The 23421-nt window shown below is 41.5% G+C and overlaps 4 protein-coding genes across 7 annotated transcripts; 2 read left to right on the top strand and 2 right to left on the bottom strand.

Annotated features, from left to right (window-relative positions):
- Positions 1 to 1174: 1174 nt before the first annotated feature.
- On the bottom strand, positions 1175 to 2356 carry LOC120110973 (pterocarpan synthase 1-like). Its single transcript, XM_039127007.3, has one exon. The coding sequence runs from the start codon at positions 2133 to 2135 to the stop codon at positions 1599 to 1601; it is 537 nt and encodes a 178-aa protein (XP_038982935.1). The 5' UTR covers positions 2136 to 2356; the 3' UTR covers positions 1175 to 1598.
- A 3270-nt stretch (positions 2357 to 5626) lies between these two features.
- Positions 5627 to 7238, top strand: LOC103707479 (HTH-type transcriptional regulator). Its single transcript, XM_008791979.5, has one exon. The coding sequence runs from the start codon at positions 5816 to 5818 to the stop codon at positions 6335 to 6337; it is 522 nt and encodes a 173-aa protein (XP_008790201.2). The 5' UTR covers positions 5627 to 5815; the 3' UTR covers positions 6338 to 7238.
- Positions 7239 to 10308: 3070 nt separating this feature from the next.
- On the top strand, positions 10309 to 18634 carry LOC103707481 (zinc finger BED domain-containing protein RICESLEEPER 2-like). Of its 4 annotated transcripts, none has more exons than XM_026804820.4 (3): positions 10469 to 10793; positions 11794 to 11982; positions 16327 to 18634. In XM_026804820.4, exon 3 carries the CDS (start codon positions 16328 to 16330, stop codon positions 18374 to 18376), a length of 2049 nt encoding a protein of 682 aa, XP_026660621.4. In that variant the 5' UTR covers positions 10469 to 10793; positions 11794 to 11982; position 16327; the 3' UTR covers positions 18377 to 18634. The 4 variants fall into 4 exon arrangements, with proteins under 4 accessions (XP_008790202.4, XP_026660621.4, XP_038983623.3 ...); XM_039127695.3 differs by lacking the exon at positions 11794 to 11982 and adding an exon at positions 12674 to 12798; XM_039127696.3 differs by lacking the exon at positions 11794 to 11982 and adding an exon at positions 12696 to 12798.
- Positions 18635 to 20497: 1863 nt separating this feature from the next.
- Positions 20498 to 22207, bottom strand: LOC103707482 (anaerobic nitrite reductase HBII-like). Its single transcript, XM_039127698.3, has 4 exons — positions 21941 to 22207; positions 21728 to 21842; positions 20857 to 20973; positions 20498 to 20774 (listed from the first exon to the last, which is right to left on the bottom strand). The coding sequence occupies exons 1-4, from the start codon at positions 22072 to 22074 to the stop codon at positions 20631 to 20633; spliced, it is 510 nt and encodes a 169-aa protein (XP_038983626.1). The 5' UTR covers positions 22075 to 22207; the 3' UTR covers positions 20498 to 20630.
- Between the last annotated feature and the right edge of the window lie 1214 nt (positions 22208 to 23421).

A 23421-nucleotide genomic window follows, 5' to 3' on the forward strand; every position in this document is an offset into this window, starting at 1 on the left:
GAAAAAATAAAAAATAAAAATAAATTAAGAAATAGAGGATAGGTTCTAAGATTAATACTTATGTTTATCTGAAATTTTTAAAACAGAGAATATGGATAAAATATAAATAGAGATTTTTATTTAAAATGCAGTCCACCAGGTTTGGGATGACGTGAAAGGAACAAAGGATAGTTCAGTCTCATTGAACAGTATAACTGATTCCATTTTAAGAATATTATGGATCTGAATTATCTAATGTACAATATTTTTGGGACAATATAAGGTGATTTATGTGGTTTAAACCACGTCCTCCAAGCCTCCACTTGTTCAGATATGGTTTGGTGGAGGCATATACGTGACCAAGTCGAAACTTCAATTAAATTCTGATGACAAAATATCTATCAATAGTTTTCTATTATTTATTTTCTAGCTTCAACCAAAGCTATTGTTGTATGATGGCTCTTCTGGCGACTTTACGGTTGAACATGATTCATACAAATAATACAAGTTATCACCACGATCAAGAACAAATAGAAGAATTGTATCAACTTCATGAGGGAAAGTTGCACCATTAGATCATGGGCAGCCTAGGATTGGTCAGTTTGTTGGTTAGGCTACATCCAAGTTAGCCCTTTAATTACCTAGATAGGAGCACTTCTAAAATCCACTGTTTTTTTTCGAAGGAGGAACGCAAACATACTGAAGTGTCTTCCTAGATTATGCTGCTCTAAATGATCAATTGTCATGGGATGCATACAAGTTCTTAATATCATGCCATATTGGTATGCTGGTTTTCTTCTTTTAAATGCTAGTAACCTAAATTCTGAATGCTACCCCAATCGGGTAATTTCTTATGCAGCAAACCATTCTTGCTCCCTTGTTTGGGAGTTAGCTTTGTTAGTCAACTCCTTTTCAGTTGCAGGTTGTATTACATGTCGATGCTAGTGGTTGCATTTATTTTCGGATCATGTATCCGTGTACTGAAAAAAAATTCTGAATGCTGCCCCATGATTAATTTACGATATTTAGCATGAAAAATATATGGAATAATCATATGCATAAGGACACTTCTCGTTTCTTGACAAAACCCACTGCATGTAATTGCACGACCAGCATTATGCCTCCTCGATCAGTTTTTGCCCTCCAGATATGCTATTTTGCATTATACTATTATTATATGATGTGAACAAGGCAAGAGAGAGAGAGAGAGAGAGAGAGAGAGAGAGAGAGAGAGAGAGGGCAATTTTTACTCCGTGATTTGTGTTGTCATTGCCATAAAAAATTAAAAAAAAAAAGATTTGTGCTGCCATTGAATACTGAAGCTCACATCTTTGAGAAAAGATATCAAAGACCACAACAGTACGGTAAAGTGCGTACAAGTTTGCTACAGGATGCATATATTTTTAACATCTAGAACACTTTTATATATATATATATATAGCTCTTCAGCCCTAGTGATTTGGTATTGGCCTTTAAGCTTCCTAAACCAATTTCTATTGCAGGAAGGAACCAATAAGCCTACAAAAATGATAGTCAACCGGAAATTAGATCGGTCGCCAAAAAAGAGAAAAATTAGATCTACCGAGACGCTTGTCATTGGGAAGAGAGGAGCGGTGCGGTCATCCTGGTATCGCGCCGGGGAATCTCAGCCTTAAGGTGAGGTGATAAGCGGCGTCAGCCAGGGATGGTCCCTCTGCCTGAGATAAAACTGCGAGTCCCCTAGCGAAGGCAAAAGACCCTGTCCCGCCGACCACGGTAAGCTCCTCTCTGGTCCCATGTCCCACCTGCTTGGCCTCCACACTGAGGCTACCGGAGTACTCCGGCGTATCAAGGGTGAGATATATGATGTTGAACGCGGAAAGCGCCGAGTGCTCGATCGGAACAATGAAGCCTCGTGCTTTTCCGATGACTCGGGAGGTGTTCTTTGGTCCCTCCGTGAGCTTGTGTTGGAAGATGAATGCGCTGTTAGCATGCAAGGTTGCTTCTCGGCGGGGATTTGGAAGGTGGGGAGGCTGCATGTAGAGGGAGAGAGCCAGCCAAGGTCTTGACCGAGTGCTCTGTGATTTTTTGGGGAGAGGTGAGACCACGGCCAGAAGGATAACAGCCAGCGTTGCTGCCGAGACTGCTGCAAAGAATATTATCTTGGATGTCATCATGGAACCAATCGAGGGAGGAATCCCTGGGAATGCCTTGATTGGTCTGCATCTGATGGCTTTATACTACACGGAATTTAGCGATTTTGGTCTGCTGCACTTGCTCCATGATGCTGTACACCAATCTCCTCTTACTGATCCACTTTAGAATACCTAAACCATTAGCTGCTCCCTTTGTTAGGTGAAAGTGCTCGTAGTTTTCAAAAGCAAAAAAAAGGTTTTCATACGGTGAGGAGGTGAGGATGGCAGATGGTTTGGTGGAATCAGGGGCTGGCCCTCCTGACCCACTAACCTGTAAATTGACATCTAGGACTCATTTGGTGTGCAAAAGCAAAAAAAGAAAAAAAAGTGCGAGATATTTCATGTTTTGTTCGAGTTTTTAAAAAAACAGAGATGGAAAAGTAACTATTCCATAAAAATAAAATTCTCATATTTCATAAAAAAGAAAAATCTATATAAGTTATAAAAAAGTTCAATTCCCACCAACTAAAAATTTATATAGATAATTTTTTCTCGAAAAGTGCCCTTAAGCTTTTAGACAAAATAGGTAAAATCTTTTTCTTTATTAAGGTCAAAGTAGATGCTCAACCAAATATTAGTCATTATAGAAGGTGTTACTTTCTCATAAACAATAAAACATGCAAAAGGCACTTTTTTATGCATCAATATCCGGGCATCAACTTTCTAAGAAATATCCCAATAAAGAAAAAAAATTTCTGCAAACCAAATAAGTCCCTGGTCGAGAATTTTTCTTGCATTCAGGGCGATACCAACTACCAAGGTGGGATCTTATGGATCTCGACCATCTTAGCATGCTATTATTCCAAGATAAGCTAAGACATTAGTTTATCTTAACCAAGGTGGAAGATTTTATAAAAATCTTAAAAGTCCAAGACGTCTTGATATTAATGCTAATATATGATAACCAAACTAGGAGGAATCAGAGTGGATCCAGCGTATGGCCTATATGGACTAGGAGACATCGTACCATGGTTCCATTCAAAACAAGCCATAAGTCAAGAATGCAAAAATTAAACAGAAAGGAGTATGTGAAGATCCATACGGACATATGTTTAATTTCATATTGGTTGTATGCGGGGGAGATCTTGAATACTCATGCAGCAACAAAGAATCCATATAATATCTTCTTAACTAGTCTTTTTGGGTAAGCTACTGGTTCATTATAGTTATTTCAATAAATAAACTTAGGTTGACCTTCCAATGGTCAAGTGACGATATTTTTATATTGAGAGCTTAAGTACTTGGAAGATAGATGGCAATAAAACATGGAAGTAGGAAAAGAAGAAGTTCCAAATCAGTAGCTCTAGGACCTATTGTTGGTCTGGTTCAAAAATTTAGTTCATAGTTTATTTTAGTACAGAATCTTCTTTTTCTTATTCTTGTTTAGATTATTTTGTTGACCATGGCTTCGGATTGTATCTTACTTGAAAAAGAATGAATGATCTTCTTTCATAGCGTTAACTGTTGGATCGCACACCACACAGATCTCAAAACATTCTGAACCTTCCACATGCATAGATTTTAAAGCGACCATTGTGCAATCCAATGGCGGATTCATATGAAGAAAGATGAACTTTTTTTTTTCATGTGAAAGATATAACCCCTGTCCGTTGGTCATAGGTTATTTGTGTTGTTATGTGGAGGCATCTGTCACCGTGGCAAACTGTTGCGGTACTTAATCCAGAAATAAGGACTCGTATTGGAATTTCACAAATGAAGGCATGTCCAAGGGTCATAACAGTTCCAATGCATTAATGTACGATTTTAGCCCGCTCACGACATATCATTTCTCACCTACACCCACTTCTCAGCCGCATTTGCATGTATTGATAATGATTAGCAGAATATACTATTATATATATTTGTATATATTAAGAGTTACAACTTTCTTTTTGAACGCACAATACCTAACAATATCTGTTTTCTGCCGGACAAAGGTTGAGTGAGTATCATCTGTCATTAGCCTGTGGTTTTGCAAAGTCTCAAAAGTCTAGTAGATTATAAGTAGCCAATATATTCTTTATAGCATCTTCTCATATGGTCATACATCACGCTTTTGTAAGCTTAGAATGCCTTTTTGAAAAGATTTGCCCCATTCTTCTTTACTTGCACCATCTTTGTAGCACTTCATTTAATAGCCCATCATTCTTAATTTGCAAGTTAATCATCTTAATTAACCAAGTGGGTCATTGCATGGGCAAGGTATGGTCTATTGGATACATGGGACAAGGCCTCAATGATTGAGGGACCGAGGCAATGCATAAGGGACTTGACAACACACTAAACACTGGACAAGCGTCTAGAGAATAGGGGATGGTTTGTTGTTGAAATAGTGATAGCATTAATTGCATCTCAGGGTAGAGGAGTCATGGGCGAGTCCGAACGTGTTATTTATAGGTTTTATCTCCCAATATTTATAGCTAATAAAAATGCAATGCTATTTTTGGTTTAAGTATTTTTTTTTTAATTATAATAATATAATTATAATGATCTCGAGGACTAGATTATACTTTTTTTATCTAAAAAAATTATTTTTTAGAACAAAATCACTTTTGAATCGTCTGCTTGCACAAATCACAAAATACTTTAAATGCTATCATTCATCCATTAGCACATATTTTAAAATGAATTGATCCAATAGTGGATTTGCATGAAGAAAGGTGAATCCTTTTTTCACACCGAAGACACATCCTAACCTATAATCTTGATTTTGCATCATGGAAATATGGATGGCCTGAGTACGAAGTCTTTGCTATTGCTTGCTCTAACCAAAACAAGGATGCTTGGTAACCTTGGTATAAAAACACCAACTTTGACAGAAGAGGATATGAGCATAAACTCACCGTGACAAGATAGGTTTGCATGATATTAAGTCCCATAAGTAGTTTCCTTTGCACAGGCTAGTATTTTCCATATTCGACGACACTCATGACTTATATATTCAAGAGAAGAGAGTATTCTAATAGACAACCGTGATTCTATCAAGTAATATTATTTGGAATAGACTCGATATACGTATATTTTGTTTAAGCTAATGCATGTTTTCGTGTTTTCCTCTGTTTTCCTCAGCTTTAATCGAATCAGAAAGGTGTACGTGGGTACGGATAAATAGCGAGAACTCCATGTATTAGTGCACAGTGGTATAAAAGGACAGCTACTTCGATGTCACAAAAATGACGGCACGTTATCCGTCCATGCCACCAGGCCATCCGTCTCTCTACCAACCAGAAGCCAGCCGCGCACGGAAGAATTAAAGATTAGTCCTGGAGCTTTTCGACCGCTCCAGCCCTCCGCTCCGTAATTATCCCCAAATCGAAGCCCATCCCTGTAGGCACCGACTCCCAGGTTGGCATCTTCCTCGCTCACGAGACGGCAGAATAGCCGATCGCGTCGACGCACCATCCTCCTCTCTCTCTCTCTCTCTATATATATATATATTTATATACATCCTCCCCCGTCTCAGCTATTCCATCTTCTAACCCGAAGAATTATTGATCAAGCCGTATTAAGACCTGCCCGTCAATTGGCAGACCGAGAAGTATGCTTTTAAAAAGCAAGTCATTGAATTTATTTATTCACCGATTTCTCCGGTAGAGGCTGGCCGGCCGATTGGTTCTTCTTCGTATAAGCCAGCTCCGGCCGGCCGAGCCGGCTCATCCGAGATGGGGATCTGCAGCTCGTGCCAGGCGACGGCGGCGGCGGTGGAGGCGACGGCGACCGTGAAGGTGGTGTTGCAGGATGGAAAGCTGGAGGAGTTCTCAAGGCCGGTCAAGGCAGCGAACGTGCTGCAGAAGGACCCCACGTGCTTCGTGTGCAACTCTGACGACATGGAATTCGGCGGCTTCGTCTCTGCCGTCAGTGCCGACGAGGAGCTCCAGCCAGGGCAGCTCTACTTCCTCCTCCCGCTCTCCGAGCTGAGGCGACCCATCCGCGCCGAGGAGATGGCCACACTCGCAGTCCGGGCCAGCGCCGCCCTCATGTCCGGCGCCTCCTCCGCCTCCCGCTGCCACAAAGGCTCCTTGGCGCCCCTCGTATTCCCTGCCGGGGGGCGCAGGTCCGGCGTTGAAGCTGGTGGAGGCGGAGGGGGCCGGGTGGCGATGGCGGAGGGCGACAGGAGGCGGCCGAGGAGAGCCGGTGGCAGGGGACGTAGTTTCACGAGCAAGTTGAGTGCAATTGCGGAGTAGATGCTCACGAAGGTAACCGGAACATTCCCTCCGATCCTTGGATTAGATCGATTGGATACGGTATTTTTGGTGATCTCTTCGAGGTCAGTAAACCGGTAAACTTAAACTTGATTGCAATGTATAAAGCGGGACCTCCACCTCCGCGTTAACGGAACGGGAAACAGCTGCACGTACATAACCTTTGACCCATAGATTTTAAACTTGGACGGCCAAGATTTAGTTAGATTCTTGATGATCGGATGGAGGAGACTCCTTATATTGTTCCGTTGAATCACAAAAGTGAGCAGCAGCGCCGTTCATGCTTGGTTGGTCTCTTCTGTGAATGATAAATAAATAGTGTATAAAAAGCCTGATACTTTTTTTGTAAATTGATCTTAACCCATAAGTTCATCCGAATTGCCGTAACGCAAGACCACCTTCGCCTCGGACCGTCGCTCTTAACGAAGTCAAAAAGGTCGAAGAAAAGAGAGGCGGCGGCTTGGTACGAAGGGTGCATATCACCGACAGCCAGGCTTCCTCCAGCACTACATGGATGGGACGGCCATCAACCAATAGGCGTCATATAAAGATGGATGGCACCCAGCTTTAGCTGTACTCCATTTTGCGGTGCCGCATGCCCGCGGTGAAGAATCAAAACTTTTTCCACACTTTCTGTGCCTCTTGGTTTCCCGACGTGCGGCGCTCCGGAGTTTGCCAAGGCGCTGATGGGATTAGACATGAATGACGAAATTGCCATGTACGTGCGTGCACTTTTGGTGAGGCTCCGTGGGCTTCTCAATATGAATCCTTTGCCGAGATCTATTTAGCATTCCAACAATAAATACTAAGGGCTCATTTCATTCACCGAAAAAATATGAGTAATTTAATCAGCAGAAAAATAATAAAATAATATATATTTAGTTGGAGATTTCAAATAAGAGATAAAAAATAAAAATCTATATAGAATATTAGAATCCTATTTTTTTCATGAGCCGAAAACCAAAATATTTTTTTCCAAAAATATTTTTAATTTTAGTAGTTTATGTCCTTTTTTTCATTGTAGTTAGTTATTAAAGATATAAAAATTATTTTAGATAATTTTTATATAAAAGTACATGCTCGATCAAACATAAGCCATCCTAAAATTTTATATCACTTTTCTATGAAAATTAAACATGCCAAAATTATTTTTTAAGTATAATATTATGATCAGGCCTCAACTTTTAAGAAAACTCGTTCTAATAAGATAACTTTTTCTCACAAACTAAACAAGTCTTAAAAAGCAAGCAATTCGGTTTAAGTCGGTGCTACCATGGCCACAACAAGAAGAAGAACGAAGTAGCATCTAGCACTCTCCGCGTTTCTCATCCAAATACAAGAGGGGATTGTTAGATTTAACCCAACCCCCTCTCAAGGCTCCGACATTGACATATAGCGATTAGCAGGTCCGGGATCCAAATCTTTTCTTCTTTGCAGGGACAGCCAATCATGACCTGCCAGATTGTCATGGACTTACCCACGAGCTCGTCGTAGGGGGTGCTAGTATGAGTGTGGCATGGTGCTGCGGAGGATTTGGCATCAACCAAAAGTTGCAATGCTCATCGAACCCTCCTGAGTTGAGTTTGGGTGGATGCTTGATTGGGGTATTGTGGGAAGCAATGGTTAGCTAATGTGTAGCAAGGCTATGGCATAATACCTGGGGGCCCAAGAAGTATGATATGTCACATGGCAGCGAACCGCTAAGACATAACGTAGATACTTGAGCATTCCTCTTGGTTAAGGTTAAGGGCATGGAACTTTGGTCATGTTCCTAGGCTTTCTAGGCCTCTAGGATATGGGTCCACGTAACACGCATGCGGCCGGGGCAGGCAGTGCCAGGTCCAGATGATCCCATGTGGTGGTGTTCGGGGCAATGTTGGTCAACCGAGCTGCCACATTGCATGCAAGGGATCTCCGAGAGGTTGGTCCTCAAGGAGTTGTTCGGGCTATTCTGTACCTTCTCTATCTTTGTGATGAAGCCAAGAGGCAATAGGGGACCAGTCGGACAAAGGCATGGCCTACTTTGACAAGCAAGTTTCGTAAGCATTGCAGGATATTGTCTCACGGGGATCTACGGGAACCAGTCGATCATGGAGTACAAGTGTGGTTTATGGAATATTGGTTAGATTGTGCACTTTGGAGCCGGGCTAAGGATTAAGAAGGGTTAAGAGAGTCGTGTCGAACAGAGGAGAGCAAGATCAAGGATTAGCTAGTTGAATATATTTACTTGATCGGTAGACTTGGATGCTAGTGTTGTGGCAGTGCACAATAATGTGCGAGCAAGCTATGGATATAGAATGTTGGGTAGTACGATTGTGGACCATGGACATTGTTGAGCGATATAGCCATGGATAAGAAGGCATACCGAGGATGCAAGACTAGATCATGGCACAAGAGCTTGTGGGGAAGCTTGAATTAATAACGAAAGTCAAGAGGACTTGGACGTGCATAATGAATTATAGCATCGAGGGACTGTAGGATATGTCGGCTTGGCGGTTTGGCTGAATGACACTATAGATTGTTTTGCGTGAGCCTCATGCATATGGATGGCGTTGCATAGTCGTGTCTAATGGATTTGGTTTGTACATTCCTGAAGGGTAGCATAGAGGCTTGCAGATCGGGTGACATAGTGGTTATGTCGTGGTATGGAAGTACGTTGAGAATCAAGAGATCTTGGCTGAGCAATACTTGGCTTGTAGGGCAAATCCATAAAATAGGCATAGAGGTGCGAGTTATGGAGCACTCTTGGAAAAAATTTATATTATGATATAGAAATACACATGAGCATTGCAGTTGATCTAAGAGCTCGGGTTGCTTATAGGCTCTCAAAGGTGTTGCATGTGCTTGGTTCAACAGAGTTGTCAGGTAAGAGCATAGATCTCAAAGTACTCTATTCTTTGCCATTTATCCATCTGCATAAATCTCAAAACAACTAGTGGGTGATCACAGTGGATCACTTTGATTTTTTTTTTATCTTTCATCTATTTTTTATTCAATCTTTCTTAATTGTCTTCCATTTTCATTCAATTCCCACTAAAACAAGAGCCTCATGTTAGGTTAGTGGGAAGGACGTTTCTGAAATTTTATGAATATTTTAGTATCACATGCCATCACGTGATAATGATTTGTAATGGAGATGGATGGGCCATGTTGCATCAAAAATTAAATTTTAATGGCTAATTTAAACTTTTTAAAAATTTAGAATCGAAATGTAATCGGCCCAAAGTTAAAAGGATGTCTCTGTAATCTTTTTCTATAAAAAAAAAAAGCAAGAAAAAAGGATGAAAAAAAATGGGGCATAGCAGTAAAAAAAAAAGAAAAAAAGAGCAGTATACACATAAAGATTCAAATAACACAAAAGTGCCATGATAAACATGTAGCAGCAAAAATCTGAGACAAGGATCATAATTTGCCCAATCACGTGGTTGAGGGCCACCGGGGACCACTGGATGTCTGTAGAAAGGGACCCGATGACACTCATAAATCATGGCCGTTGGTCACCCCATGATGCCCATATACATCATGACGCCAAAACCATACCATTTCCCCCAGTCCTCAGATGAAAAGGGTGCGATTATGGTTCAAAATATAAGAACCCCCTAGCCAACCGCTTTTTCTTGCCTAGCTGTCGAGAAAGGGAAGGCCTTTGTTAAATGGGTCGGTCCGCTCTCCAGTCCACCAGCATGTCATGGACTGGGCAATAAGAAGCCCATTTCATGGTCCGGGCGAAGAGCCTTGAAAGATCCTTGGTTAGCCGATGGCTCGAGCCATCTTCTCGAGCCATGGCATGGGTCCCGCTTCGAGAAGAAAATAGTCCACGTTTCTAGGGCCTTCCAGCAGATTACCACGGGCGGGCCGCCGTGATGTTCCTGTTCCCAGTTCCCAATCGCCAACCCTTATAATAAATAAATATATATATAAATATATATATAAATATATCTGTGTGTTTTTAATTGGGGTTAATAGATCAGATTCCGAGCTAGTAGATGGATAGACCCCATTGCAAGCCCTAGTGGGTTAGCGGAAAAGGGCGCTGGCCCACTCAAGGGAAACGCCCAATGCGCCACCAACCGTCCACGTCCGGGATCAGCATCCTAAGCCCATTGGGCTAAAAAAAGAGATCGAGCGGTTGTCGCCTTCTCGTTTCGCTCTCTCTCTCTCTCTCTCTCGCCCGCCTGCTAGGGTTTCCAATCCGCCGAGGGCCTCCGACCCATCATCATCTCCCCGTCCCTCGACCCACCACCTTCGCTTCGAGAAGAGAGGGGCCAAAAATATATAGATATATATATCAAGGATTAGAAAAATTTCCCGCCTTCGCTACTCCATCGCACTCCAGCTCTCTCTCCTAATTCATCGTTCACCTCTAAACCCTGGGGTTCGAGTTGAGGCGATCCCGTTGATCGCGGGCCTGCGATCGCTCTCCGAGCTCGCATCTCTGGTAAGATCGCTAGATCCCCCTTCCCCTTTTGTTCTCATCTTAGATTCCTGCTGAATTGCCCGGTTTTTTCGGGGAGACCTTCGATTTCTACCGCCGTTCGTATGGTTTGTTACATCTCTTCGTCACCTGCTTGCGTTGGTTTCGCTATTGTTGCCATGAGCTCATGTTTTGGATGCCATGGTTTAGATTCGGGGACATCGGCTCCCTGCTTCTGCTATTTCTTTCTTCCCCTTCTGGTTTAGATCTATTTATTCAGTGTCCAATCGAAAAAGGGCGAGACAAAAAGACGCGATCCTGTGGGCCAAATTGTTATCGGATCGCATGGATCTGCCAACTGCCAAGCTGTTTCGGTTGCAGAGGGGAGGGCAATTCCTTTTGCTGGGCTTCTGATCCATAAGGACTCAAGAATTGGGGAGGGCTTTGTTTCTTTCTTTTTTGGCGGGGAGGGGGTGGATTAGGGTAGAGAAGATTCCTCGCCTGGGAGGTCTCGGTTACATGGGCCTTCTGGCATGAGCCCAAATAAAATAACAGGCGCCTGGAGGGAAAGCCCACGCCGGATCTCTCTCTACTTAGGTTCAGGATGATTGATGCCAGATAGTTGGGATACCAGGCCCGACGCTCGCAGTCGCTGGTGCATGCCGCATATGGAGGCCCTGCAAACCTCTCATGCCATCTACCACCCAACAACAACAATAAATCCTCTCTACATGCTATGTTGGGAATCATGTGTTACCCACCGGCTGAATTGCCTGATGTCCAAGCTTGCTCATCTCTACCGGTTTTTTTATATTTTATGTATTAAAACTTGCTGACAATTATATTACTCAAATTCAATTATGCGTCCCATGATGTGTGCAGGATCAGACCATGATAACTTCTCCCTTTTAAGCGTACTACGTATTTGATTTTACTTCCAGTTTTGAATTTCGATTATAACACTATGTTTAGGCCGAATTGCATATTCTTTGAGAAATAATTAGGCCCTAATCTGAGTTTTCAGGATACATAGAAAGAATCTTGGCCCATGTCCCGGCATCAAGAGAGCCCCATGGAGCTTGTTGAACCTTTTACATGTCTTCCATCGGGTGGCCTGTTGAGGTGGAAAAGATGTGGAATTTATGTGAGATAAGAACCTGGTGAAAGCCATCCTAGAGAGAGTCAATGATAAGTACTTTGTGAAATATCCAAAGTATGTTATAAATAATATCATAGTTACAATAACATATTAATCATAACATATGAAATTAACTATAATAAATTTAGATCAAATTTGAATTTGATATAAATAATTTACAAATCAATTAGTTTTTTTAATATTGAAATAATATGATATGATATTATTTAATATATTTATTTTACATATTTAATATAATAGAATGTCTAATAGGCTGAAGCTGTATTTGGTTAGATGCCTTGGTGGTAGGGAGATAGAGGTCAGGCAGTTTATGGAATGTGCGGTGTTGGACTCAGTTTGTCTGGAATCAGAATGAAATAATATTTCTTTTGCATCATAACATTTAAGAATGTCACCATCAAAATTTAGTTCTTGCCACTCTAGGCAAGGGGTGGGGGTTCAATTGCAAAGGGCGTCCACCCTTTTTTGGCCCCAGTTTCATGAGTGTGAGACTCAGTCTGACTGAGGCCTTTGTTTCAGTTGGGGGGGCTGTGGATAATAGGGTAGGGAATGGGGTGGACAAAAAGAAGAAGAGAAAAACAAATAAGGAAATCATAGTCACTAGTTTTTAGAAGGAAAAGATGATCATTGCATTCCTCTATTTAGTTTCATAATGTCTTTAATTAACAATAACGTATGCTTTCTCAGTTTCTGTCCACCTATTATCTTATCCTTGTTTTGTGTCAACTTCTTTTGTAATTTTAAGTTCCTTCTTGCAAATCTTGAAGAGGCCAAAGTGCAAGGCCCACTATCTAGACTTTCAAAGAGGTGTAGGCATAAGCCTCGAGACATTTCATGCTCAGGTCTCATAAAAATGTAGAGAAGAATAAAGTAATTCATTTTTTTTTTAAAGCAGTGTTCAGGATTTAGGTTTGTTTATTACTCAAGAAAAATTGCTGAGATCTTATAGCAAATACACGAAAATTGGTTGGCTATGTTTTGATATCACATATGCCCATGTAGAGCTTATAGTGCAGAATAACTTTTCTTCCGTACGTAAGATAGATTCTTGAGATCATACATCTTCATGTTAAAATATATTAAATCTCTATGATCATAGCTTTTCTAACTACAAATGGGATGTGCGGTACATTATAATGAGGCATTTTGTGTATTCTGTATGTCCTGTTAGTGTCAACCGATATCATGAGATGTATATCATAACATCACCTCTAGTTCTGTTTCATTATATCCTCCTATACTTTTTTCTGGCTTCAGACTTGCTTAATTGCTTTCTTATCTAATTAGTAGCTTCATTTTGTGGGACCAATTAATTACTTTTTTGGTAGGTCCTGGAGGTTACTTGTTTTTTTTCCTTCAATTGATGCAAATAATGTCCTTAAATATTATGTTTTGGTTAATTGTTGGAGAAGTACAATAAAATGCATAATCACAGTGCTCTTGTCCCCTGTTTCTAGAAGGTTCTGGATAATACCTTTGCTTTTCTCCCCCTACCTATTATTGATGTTTCAACAGAGAAGGATAGGATTATATGTTTGGTTCTCTAGTCTACCCACATCCTTTTTGGGTATTCTTAATTGAATAAAGATGAGCTCATCCATGCCTCTATGATATTTGCAACATGATTGACTGGTTGAAATGTTCTAGTGCTCCCTTGTGTGTAGAGAAGCAAACCAGGTGGGAGATCTGTTGGTCAGTTTGGCTACTGAGTGCAACTCTTTTGACCGAAGCATTCCCATAGCAGTTGGTAGAACCTTGGCTGATGCCTATGGGATAAGCTTCAAGCACGTGTCATAGCCTACACCGCTCTTTCCTAACCATGAGAAAGCTCCTTTACTTTCATTCCTTATTGATCAAAATATAAGAATTCAGAATTTGTACTCAATTTAATAAAAGAAAGAATCCTTCCATCAATAGCTCATCGACCTTTTCACAGTAATGGGATGGAGTCATGGATTTTAAGCGTTTGTTACTTTAGTAAGAACCATATCTGTAAGACTGGATAGAGTTCTTCCTCCTCATTCCCTCCTATCTATGTTCATTTAATTCCTTTTCTAATCAGATAATTGGGAGTTGTGTCCTTTGCCATCTTCATTTCTTCTCTCTGTGCCGCAGCCCAGCCGGGGAAATTCCTAACCTTTCTACAAGCATTTGCATCCTTTCTCACATCTTCTGACCTTTCTATCTTAGGTTTTCTCTCCTTGTTTGGGTCATTGAATGCAAATACACGCCCCTTTCCTTACTGGGGTTTTGTAAATGGTTGCTGCACCATGCCATCACTTTTTGGTTTTTCCCATCACTTTGACCTCAGTCGGTACTACTTCTATGCTTCCTTGAATGCCTTCTTTCATCATCCTAATCTCTCTGGTTTTGCCTCACACAAGTCACATCATTCATATCAAGTATAGCTATCTCATCTGCTGGCAATTCTGTCGAATATTCTGGATTGTACAATAATGTGGTCCATGTCGGTAGATTTTCCCCAGAGTCTAAAGATGCATGAACCCCCAATTTTTTTTTTGTACATGCAAAGACTGGGTCATCTTTGTTCTTTGTTTTGCTTCATTGAACTTTTATTTACCATACCTCTTTATAGAGTATGCTTATTTTGATTTATCTTTTTAGAGTAACTTTAGGCCTTTTATTATCTTTTATTTTACTGAATGAACTGTTTGAAACTTATGGATAGTATAAATTTTGATACATTATTATTAGAGGATTTTGCTCTTTGTATTATGGACAGTATAAGTTTTGAATGTGTTCTTTATATTATAAACAATATACGTTTTAAGCATGTTTTCAGTCTAATAACCCCCATTATCCTTTTTTAAGAGCATTTTTTTGCTCCAATAAATCAGTAGAAGATTAGAACTTTTGTCATGCCCTATTTTTATCATTTTGGCAACTCAGTTCTTCTTCATCTTTTTTGAAAGAGCATTTTCTGTTACAATAAATCAGTAGAAGATTAGAATAATCTTCTTCTTCTTCTTCTTCTTCTTTTCTTCAAATGCATTTTTCTGTTACAATAAATCAGTAGAAGACTAGAATTTTTGTCATGCATTAAGTAAAAAATGTCTTGGACTTTGATTGGAAAACTATTTTTAGCATTTTTGCAACTCAGTTTAATTGACAAAGATATTCCTTGACATTTTCTGCTAGTTCTTATCTTTGCAAGAGGCTTTAGTTTTAGGATAACATGTGGCATACTATGCAAGCAGTTTTCACGAAAGTTGTGTTTCAACATGATATTTTATGCAGAAGTATGGTGTGCTCGATGCACCAAGAAAATATTTGTATTCATGGCATTGTAAAATTTGATTGGGTAGCATTTTTACTTTTTGTTTTTTTGCTTTAGATCTTTTTTTCTTCTCCACTTCTCCATCCAAGTATCTAATTGTTAATAGGATATTTCCTCCTAACACTGCTGAATGATTTCTCCGACTTCCTTTTCTTCTATTGATGCCTGCATGTATTTCTCCATTTTTTAAACTGACTTGCATTCAAGATTTCAATTTTTATGGGTAATTATTTATTCTTTTTCTAAGTAGTAAATGTCTTTCAATTCATCATTTTGCCCAGATTTTCTTTTCTAGTCTCAGGTCAATTAGCTTTGGCATTTTTAGCTTCTCTTCCTTACCTTTTCATCGCTGCTTCTTTTGTCTAGGGAATTGCTCTTATTTGGTTTTTGTTTGGAAAAAATTCAGGATAATGCATCCCATGCATATTGCATGGAGGCGACTGCATCTTGATTTACACATTTTATGTCATATGGTGAGAAAACCTGGAACATATCAGAAGTGAAATGATTTTATCTGGCTTGCTTTGTATGAATATCATGGCATGCTTTTTGAGAGCTACTGGATAGGCATCAAGGTTGCAAATATAAATAAGCATTTTTCCCTTTTTTTTCCTGATGGAATTAAGAATGTCAGATATCATCCTCCTCAAATTTGATCTCCTGCATATCCTTTGGCCAATTACTGGTTGTGTCATTGTTGCATGCTTGTATATCAATCTTATATGCATTAGCATGACTCCCTACTCAATAAAAATACATCATGTTCTTTGTTATGTTGTGAATTTCTTATTTTCTTTTTCATTAAATGCAGTTATGCACTCTCTGCTTTAAGATGATTAAGGTAAAATTTTTTCATTATCTTGTTGTCATGATTTAAAATGGAAAGAAAAAAGATTGATAAAAATTTCTAGTTAATTTTATATCCAAAATCTGCACCATCAAAGGTGTATTACTTTTCTAGTGGAATTCTTTTTATGTGATTTTTGGTTTTTAGTTAAATATGTGCACTTTTTAGGAATGGAATGACCTGAAAATCATGTTAGTCTGTGTTTCTTGTTTCATTCTGTTTCTCTTTTAAGTAATGTTCGCTCTTTATTCAGCATGGCTGCAGCTAGTGACACTGAACCAGTCACTACAGAAACAACTCCACAACCTTCAAAGCGCAGGAGAAAGAAGTCATTGGTCTGGGAACACTTCACTATTGAAGCTGTGGCTGGAGGATGTACACGGGCTTGTTGCAAGTTGTGCAAGCAAACATTTGCTTACAGTAGTGGGTCGAAGATTGCAGGCACTAGCCACCTCAAGAGGCATATTGCTCTGGGCTCCTGTCCTAAAATCAAAAATCAGGAAAAGAAAATGCTTGCGCTTACTTCAGGTTCAAAAGCCGATGAAACTTTCGGTGAACCCCCTCCCAAAAGACGCTACAGAATGTCTGGCTTTGCAAATGCTGCATTTGACCAGGACGTCAGCTGCGTATATCTTGCAAAGATGATCATTGTGCATGACTATCCTCTTCACATGGTTGAACATCCCGCTTTCATATCTTTCGTTCAAAGTCTCCAACCTCGCTTCAAGATGGCAGACTTCAATGCCATTGAAGCAGAAATATTAGCCATTTATCAGAAAGAAAAGCAAAGCCTCATGCAAGTCTTTGGAACTATGCCTGGAAGGGTTAGCCTCACCATAGGCTTGTGGACAACAAGTCAGACTCTCGGATATGTTTGCCTTACTGGGCAATTCATCGACAGCGACTGGAGGCTGCACAGAAGAATGCTTAACTTCATGATGGTATCATCTCCTCATTCAGAAAATGCTCTTAGTGAAGCTATCGGGGTTAGCCTTTCAGATTGGAGCATGAAGTCCAAGTTATTCACCATCACTTTAGACAATAATTGCTCATCTCATGACATCTACAGTGCAAATCTCAGAGACCACCTGTCCAACAAGAACACGCTCATGCTCAAGGGTCAGCTGTTTGTTGTCCGTTGCTATGCCCATATCTTGAATGTAGTTGCTCAAGATGTGATTGCTTCAATCCATGGTATTATATACAACATCCGTGAAAGTGTGAAATTTATCAAAGCTTCTCCAGCCCGTGAAGAAAATTTTGCTGAGATTGCCTTGCAACTTGAAATTCCTAGCACAAAGACATTGTCTCTTGATGTTACAACACAGTGGAACACAACTTACCTCATGCTGGTGGCCGCTTTGGAATATAAACAAGCATTTACTGTATTGGAAACATGCGACGATAACTATAATGAAGCACCATCGACTGAGGACTGGAAGAAGGTAGAGATTGTTTGCACGTATCTGAAGCTTCTATATGACTCTGCAAATGTCATTATGGCAACGGCTGATCCAACTTCAAATATATTTTTCCATGAGGCATGGAAAATCCAGCTAGAGCTGACCAATGCGACACTGAATGAAGATGTTCTGGTGAGCAGCTTTGCAAAAGAGATGCACGAGAAGTTTGACAAATATTGGAAAGACTGCAGCCTTGTCTTGGCAATTGCTGTGGTTATGGACCCTCGTTTCAAGTTGAAGCTTGTGGAGTTCAGTTTCTCAAAAATCTATGGTGCGGATGCTGGTAGATATGCCAAGGTAGTGAACGACAGCATCCACGAGCTCTATCTTGAGTATGTTGCCCAGCCACTTCCATTGACTCCAGCTTATGAAGAACAAGGGGAAGCCACCGGCAACAACATCAATGGCAATGAAAATGGCAATGACAACAATCGGCCAGCAAACCTGGTTTCTAATGGTGATGGGCTTCTAGACTTTGATCTCTATCTCTCTGAGATGGCTGTGAACCAGCCAACAAAGTCGGAGCTAGAGCAGTATCTGGAAGAGTCCCTCGTTCCACGGATCCAAGAGTTTGACATCCTCAACTGGTGGAAGCTCAACAATCTCAAGTACCCAACGCTTTCCAAGATGGCCCGGGATGTCTTGGCCATTCCGATGTCCATGGTGAGTACAGGCTCCTCCATATTTGCCAGTGGAACAGGAAGCAGAGTGCTGGACGAGTATAGAAGTTCGCTGCGTCCTGAGACAGTGGAGGCTCTGTTCTGTGCAAAAGATTGGCTCCAGTATTTGCCCACCATGGCAGAGCCACCATCAACAGCGATTGTCAAAATGGAGCTCTAGGTTATGCATAATTGGTTACCCTTTTCTTGGCAGCGTGCGTGTTTGGACTTTGGATGAGCACATATTGCTTCAAGTTCTGCATCAAGTTGTTTACTTTGCAGGATAGCGACAGGGCATCCTAGCATTCAGCTTTATTTTCTGAGATGAGAACTGGTTTGTTTTGGCTTCCGTTTATCGTTGTTGGAATATTTTAAATGATGTGCAGCCGCTTCATCGTCGCTGTTTTATCTGATGCAGCTATATACTCCTGTTGAATTATGTCAGTAGTTTAGATGTGCCTATGGTTATGGCTTTTTTCGCATTGCTCAAAATACTGTAGAACTAGCAATACTTCTTGTTCTGATGGATGGTTAGGCATTTGTACGCATCCGGAGGAATGTTGCCATCAGAATGATTTATGTCCTAATAGTCGATGTTAAGAGGGATGTGGTCGACTGGTGGTGTTTTCCGTCTGCATGCATCGTATTCCGCAGCTTATGACCAAAGTGAAAAAAAAAATGTGGCAATTCCTTCTGCGAAGAATGATTGTTGGTAGGCTATTCGCAGAGACCTGGACGAGTTGGTGGTAATTTTCGATGATATTGCTGTTCATTTCCTCCGCACGTATCCGGGAAATTAGGACCGGATTAAGCCCAGGCCAGAGGGCCGAGGCAGCGGTCCCTCTCAACCGAGCGAACACGTCCTCGGAGAACATATAAGCAGGCCGGCCGGCATTCTATTTTGGGATCTTTCCAAGTTAGACCGCAGAACCACCTCCTTGTCAAGACCGGCGCATGGGCATTGAAGTAACTTTCAGTTTCTTCCTCTTCTTCTTCACTAGTGCGGTCTGCACCCACCCTGGCACCATCCTGTTATCCCCACCATCTCCATCCCTGCATCGCTCGGATCATGATGGTCTCGATCCGCGTCGTCTTGTCCGCACTGCCACGGAGGCGTGGGTCCGGGCTGGGGCGAGCCCCGCCGGAGGTGGCCATCGGCATCGGGGACCAAGAGCTACTGCACCACGTCCGCCGCACCTACACCCAGGTGGGGCGGCGGAAGACCCAGACCACCACCTGCCGCCTCACCCTTCTGCTGCCTCCACTGCACGCACGGCCACGTCCAAGGCCAGCCACCCTACTAGCTACCACGAGGCTCTCCTTCCTTCGTTCTACATTTTGGTGAGAGAGAGGGATAAAATGGAGTAGGAGATCATGTATAATATGCACCAACGTGGCTATGCATTATGCCAATTATTTTCTCTTCTTGCTGGAAGCCAATCACCGCGACAAGCATACCATGAATGAAGCATTCAAAAAAAGAAACAGGATCATTGGGGTGATGCATGGTGCAAGCGTGCAGGGTGTAGTTTTCCTTATCCTCCTTCAACTTTTACCCCCCTCGTTTATCCTTCTCAGCAAGGGAGTTCCTCTGTACGCATTAAATTGACGTTGACTCTAGAAATGTTGGTTTCCTTGTCTGAGTCTTCTCCCATTTGGATTTAAACAATGGGACCAGATTGTATGTTTTGTGAAAGAAGAATTCGCCGCCATTGGATTACGCAACGGTTGTTTCGAGACCTATGCAAGCCGATGAATAAAAAAATTTAGAGTGCTTTAAGTTCTATGTGGAGCACGATCCAATGGCTAATATCGTGAAAGTAGAAGGTCCACCATCCTTCAACGCAAAAAATACAGCCTGAACCTTAAAACAAAGATGCCCGATCCTGCAACCATGGTTGTTTATATATAGAGAACAATTTATAATCAGGTGCTCTGTATGGTAGATGGACGATGTTCCACATAATATCATGGGATCCTTTTTTGTTTTCTCATTTACCTTTTTAAGAAGAGGCCGTGAGAGCATATAATCATGATTATTTCCGATATACTGATAATTATTGCTGGACTGGACCTCTTCTGTTGAACCTTGGATTAGAAAGTATTCATATTTGAGGGGGCAAAAAGACGATTCGGGCTTACTCTTACGAAAGAATAGGGAGAGACCAATATGTAAAGCCCAGAAACGGTGATTATTTATGAATATATATATACACTATTATTATTTATGTCTGTAGAATATTTTTCATTATGAATGAGTGATATTTTAAAAATTTACAGAAACACTTGGGCACCGTTGGAATGGATAATTAATACTGTGATTATGAGCAAGTCTTCTAGCTAGGATAGCATGCAATCAAGGGAATAACATTCCATGCCTTCTTCTTATTACCAGACCGTAATACAACCTTTCCTATCTAAGGAAAACAACAGCTCTATGCTGAGGGAAGAGGCTTCATCTCTTGCTTAATAGCCGCAACCAGCTGGTCGTAAGCTTCCGCCCAAGCGTTCTTCATCTCGGGGCTCCACATGCCCGGGACTGCCTCCTTTATCGTGTCCAGAAGCGCAAACCTGGTCACCTGTTCGCGAAACAGAGTCATCTTTCATGCTTTGTTCATCAAATTCTCCGCCGAACTAAAATGGAAACCAATCCATCCTTACCTCAAAGTGTTCATCGAGCACACCAGACTTGAAATGGCTCGCACCCAGCTTCTTTAGAGTCGTCTCCCTCACTGTAACCTTACCCGCTTTCCGCAGTTGTGCTGCCGACTCGCAAGTCTGGTACAGAGATTGACAAACTGTTAGGCAAACCAAAAGAAATTCAGCAGTGTTCTAGGCGAGAAAGGTATCCGCCACATTTTTTAAAAAACTTTTCCTTTGTGATCGAATGACTGTGATGCAATATGATAAAGAATTAATCATGACAAGAGGGGAGGGGAGGAAAAGTTATCTCCGTTGCTCCAATCACGAGCAATTCTGTCGCTCAAACTTCATGTAGAAGGAGGAGTAAGTTGACTCCTTTACTAATTAACGAAACTCCAGCCACTCTCTTAATGATAAAAACTTCACAAGTCGCGCTCGAACTAGAACTATACGCATGGCAAGGTTGACACCCTCGCTCTATCCGCATGCAAATAGATGGACCTTCCGATTTATGGGTCCGGTATCTGATGGAAGGTGACTGGCCTAGCCTGTATCCGATAGCGATATTGTTGTTGAAAATTTTCGAGAGTCGTAAGTATATTTCTTTTCCTTCTTCCATTATACAGATTGAAAGTTAGTTCGAGCAAATACTTTTTCGTTATGGAAGATCGTTTCATGTCCTCTTCTTGCAAATAACCATCATATATCTATTTCAGCTGCGAATAAAATCCATTCACATGTGGCTGCCTCTTGCGTGACTAGCCAAATACGAGCCCTCCAAGTATCATAATGTAAATAATTGATCGAATTTTGATCCATTTAATAAGTTTGGATGATAAATTCGATTTTGCATGTAAACTGATGGGGATGGAAGAAGGTGGAGAGATACCATGACAAAGACGGACATGGCATGGGTTTTGAGCTTGGGGTTGCTTTCGAGGGGCGCATCGGAGTCGCGCAGGAAAGAGAAGAGCCGAGTTGCTGAGGGCGCGATCTCAAAGATTCTGCGAAGATGGTAGCCGAGCATGAGAGATAATTAGTAGAAACAACAAGAGAGAGAGAGAGAGAGAGAGAGAGAGAGAGAGAGGGGCGGGACAGAGACCTGAGGAAGAACTTGAGCCCGTGGGCGGCGGCATCTTTCTTCATGGCTTTCCAGGATGCGAGCACAAGGGCCTCCTGCTCTTCGGTGAAACCTTTCGCCGCCGGCTCGCCGCATCCCTCGTTGAACAGGGCCATCGATGCTGTGTCTCTCGGATTTGGTTGGTTAGGGTGACATGGAGGGCGGGTTTAAATAGTTGGGTGGTGGCTTGGAGCTCGGACCGGGCGGCACCCCTGGAGGTGGAGATGGAGACGGAGACGGAGACGGGTCAATGTTGTATCTTAAAACTGGCCCTTGGGACCGAAAAAAAAAAAAACTGGCCCTTGGGGGATGCGGGAAGGCAACATGCACCCTTTCAAAGTTGAAAAACAACTCAAATGGGATTCCATGCCGCAGCCTGGCGCAAAACCATGGGCGGCCGCCGCCCGGAGGACATAAGAATATGGGGTAATCGATGGGCAGTCCCGTGTTAGATCGGACCCTAAAGAAAAGTCCATGTTGATTGGTGGTTTAACTTCCGAGCCTTTACGATTTTAGATTTATATCCAGAGACAAAAATACCCTTTACTCCTCCTCGCTGGGTTACTCAATTTCCAAACATTTTTTTGGTGGGTATTCTCTCTCCCTCACGCCTAGATTTTTTTTTTTTTTGGGCGTCCTCTCTCTCCCAAGCCCCTGTTCTCTCTCCGCCCCGCCGGCCATAGCCCGCCCCCTCCCGAGCCCCCTTCCTCTCCCAAGCCAAGATCTTCTGTGGAGAAAGGGCAAAACCTCGTCGCCGACCGGCCACGACAAATGCGGAAAGGAGATCCACCGCGTCGCCATCGACCGCGCCCTGATCCGGTGGAAAGATGTCTTCCCCGAGCCCTGCCCTCCAAGCGAAGAAGAGATCCGTGGCAGGATCTAGAGGAGGAGCAGGAGGCCTCCGCTCGCGCCCGCGGCCGCCATGGCTCGCCAACCGCGCACCACCGCCGGCCATCGGCCGACCCCCTCCTGCGGCCGCCATGGCCTGCCCTCCTTTCGGCGCCGCCGACCTCGCGGGAGGAGAAGAAGCGAAGAAAAAAGAAAAGAAGAAAAAGAAAAAAAAAGAGAGAAAAGAAGAAAAATAAATAAATAAATGTATAAATAAATATATTTACGAATGAAGGAATAAAAAAATAAATAAATAATTAAGATAATAACTAAATATATTTCAATGAAATAAAATAATAAATAAATAAATAAGAAGGGAGGGGAAGAAGAGAAGAAAAAAGAAAAGAAAAAAAAAAGAAAAAAGAAAAAAAAAGAAAAGAAGAAAAAAGAAAAAAATAAGAAATAAATAAATAAATAAATGCATATATAAATATATCTAGGAATGAACGAATAAAGAAATAAATAAATAATTAAGATAATAACTAAATATATTTCAATGAAATAAAATAATAAATAAATAAATAAGGAGGGAGGAGAAGAAGAGAAGAAAAAAGAAAAGAAAAAGAAGAAGAAAA

Source organism: Phoenix dactylifera, chromosome 7 (assembly GCF_051530095.1).
Source record: "Phoenix dactylifera cultivar Ajwa chromosome 7, Ajwa_hap1_PhDact_Kaust_v1.1, whole genome shotgun sequence".
Lineage (NCBI taxonomy): Eukaryota > Viridiplantae > Streptophyta > Magnoliopsida > Arecales > Arecaceae > Phoenix > Phoenix dactylifera.

Coding starts and splice junctions, on each gene's coding strand:
- LOC120110973 (XM_039127007.3), bottom strand. CDS start 2,135: ATGATGACATCCAAGATAATATTCTTTGCAGCAGTCTCGGCAGCAACG.
- LOC103707479 (XM_008791979.5), top strand. CDS start 5,816: ATGGGGATCTGCAGCTCGTGCCAGGCGACGGCGGCGGCGGTGGAGGCG.
- LOC103707481 (XM_008791980.6), top strand. CDS start 16,328: ATGGCTGCAGCTAGTGACACTGAACCAGTCACTACAGAAACAACTCCA.
- LOC103707482 (XM_039127698.3), bottom strand. CDS start 22,074: ATGGCCCTGTTCAACGAGGGATGCGGCGAGCCGGCGGCGAAAGGTTTC. Junction 21,843..21,940: donor GGGCTCAAGTTCTTCCTCAG/GTCTCTGTCCCG, acceptor CCATCTTCGCAG/AATCTTTGAGATCGCGCCCT. Junction 20,775..20,856: donor TGCTCGATGAACACTTTGAG/GTAAGGATGGAT, acceptor TTTCGCGAACAG/GTGACCAGGTTTGCGCTTCT.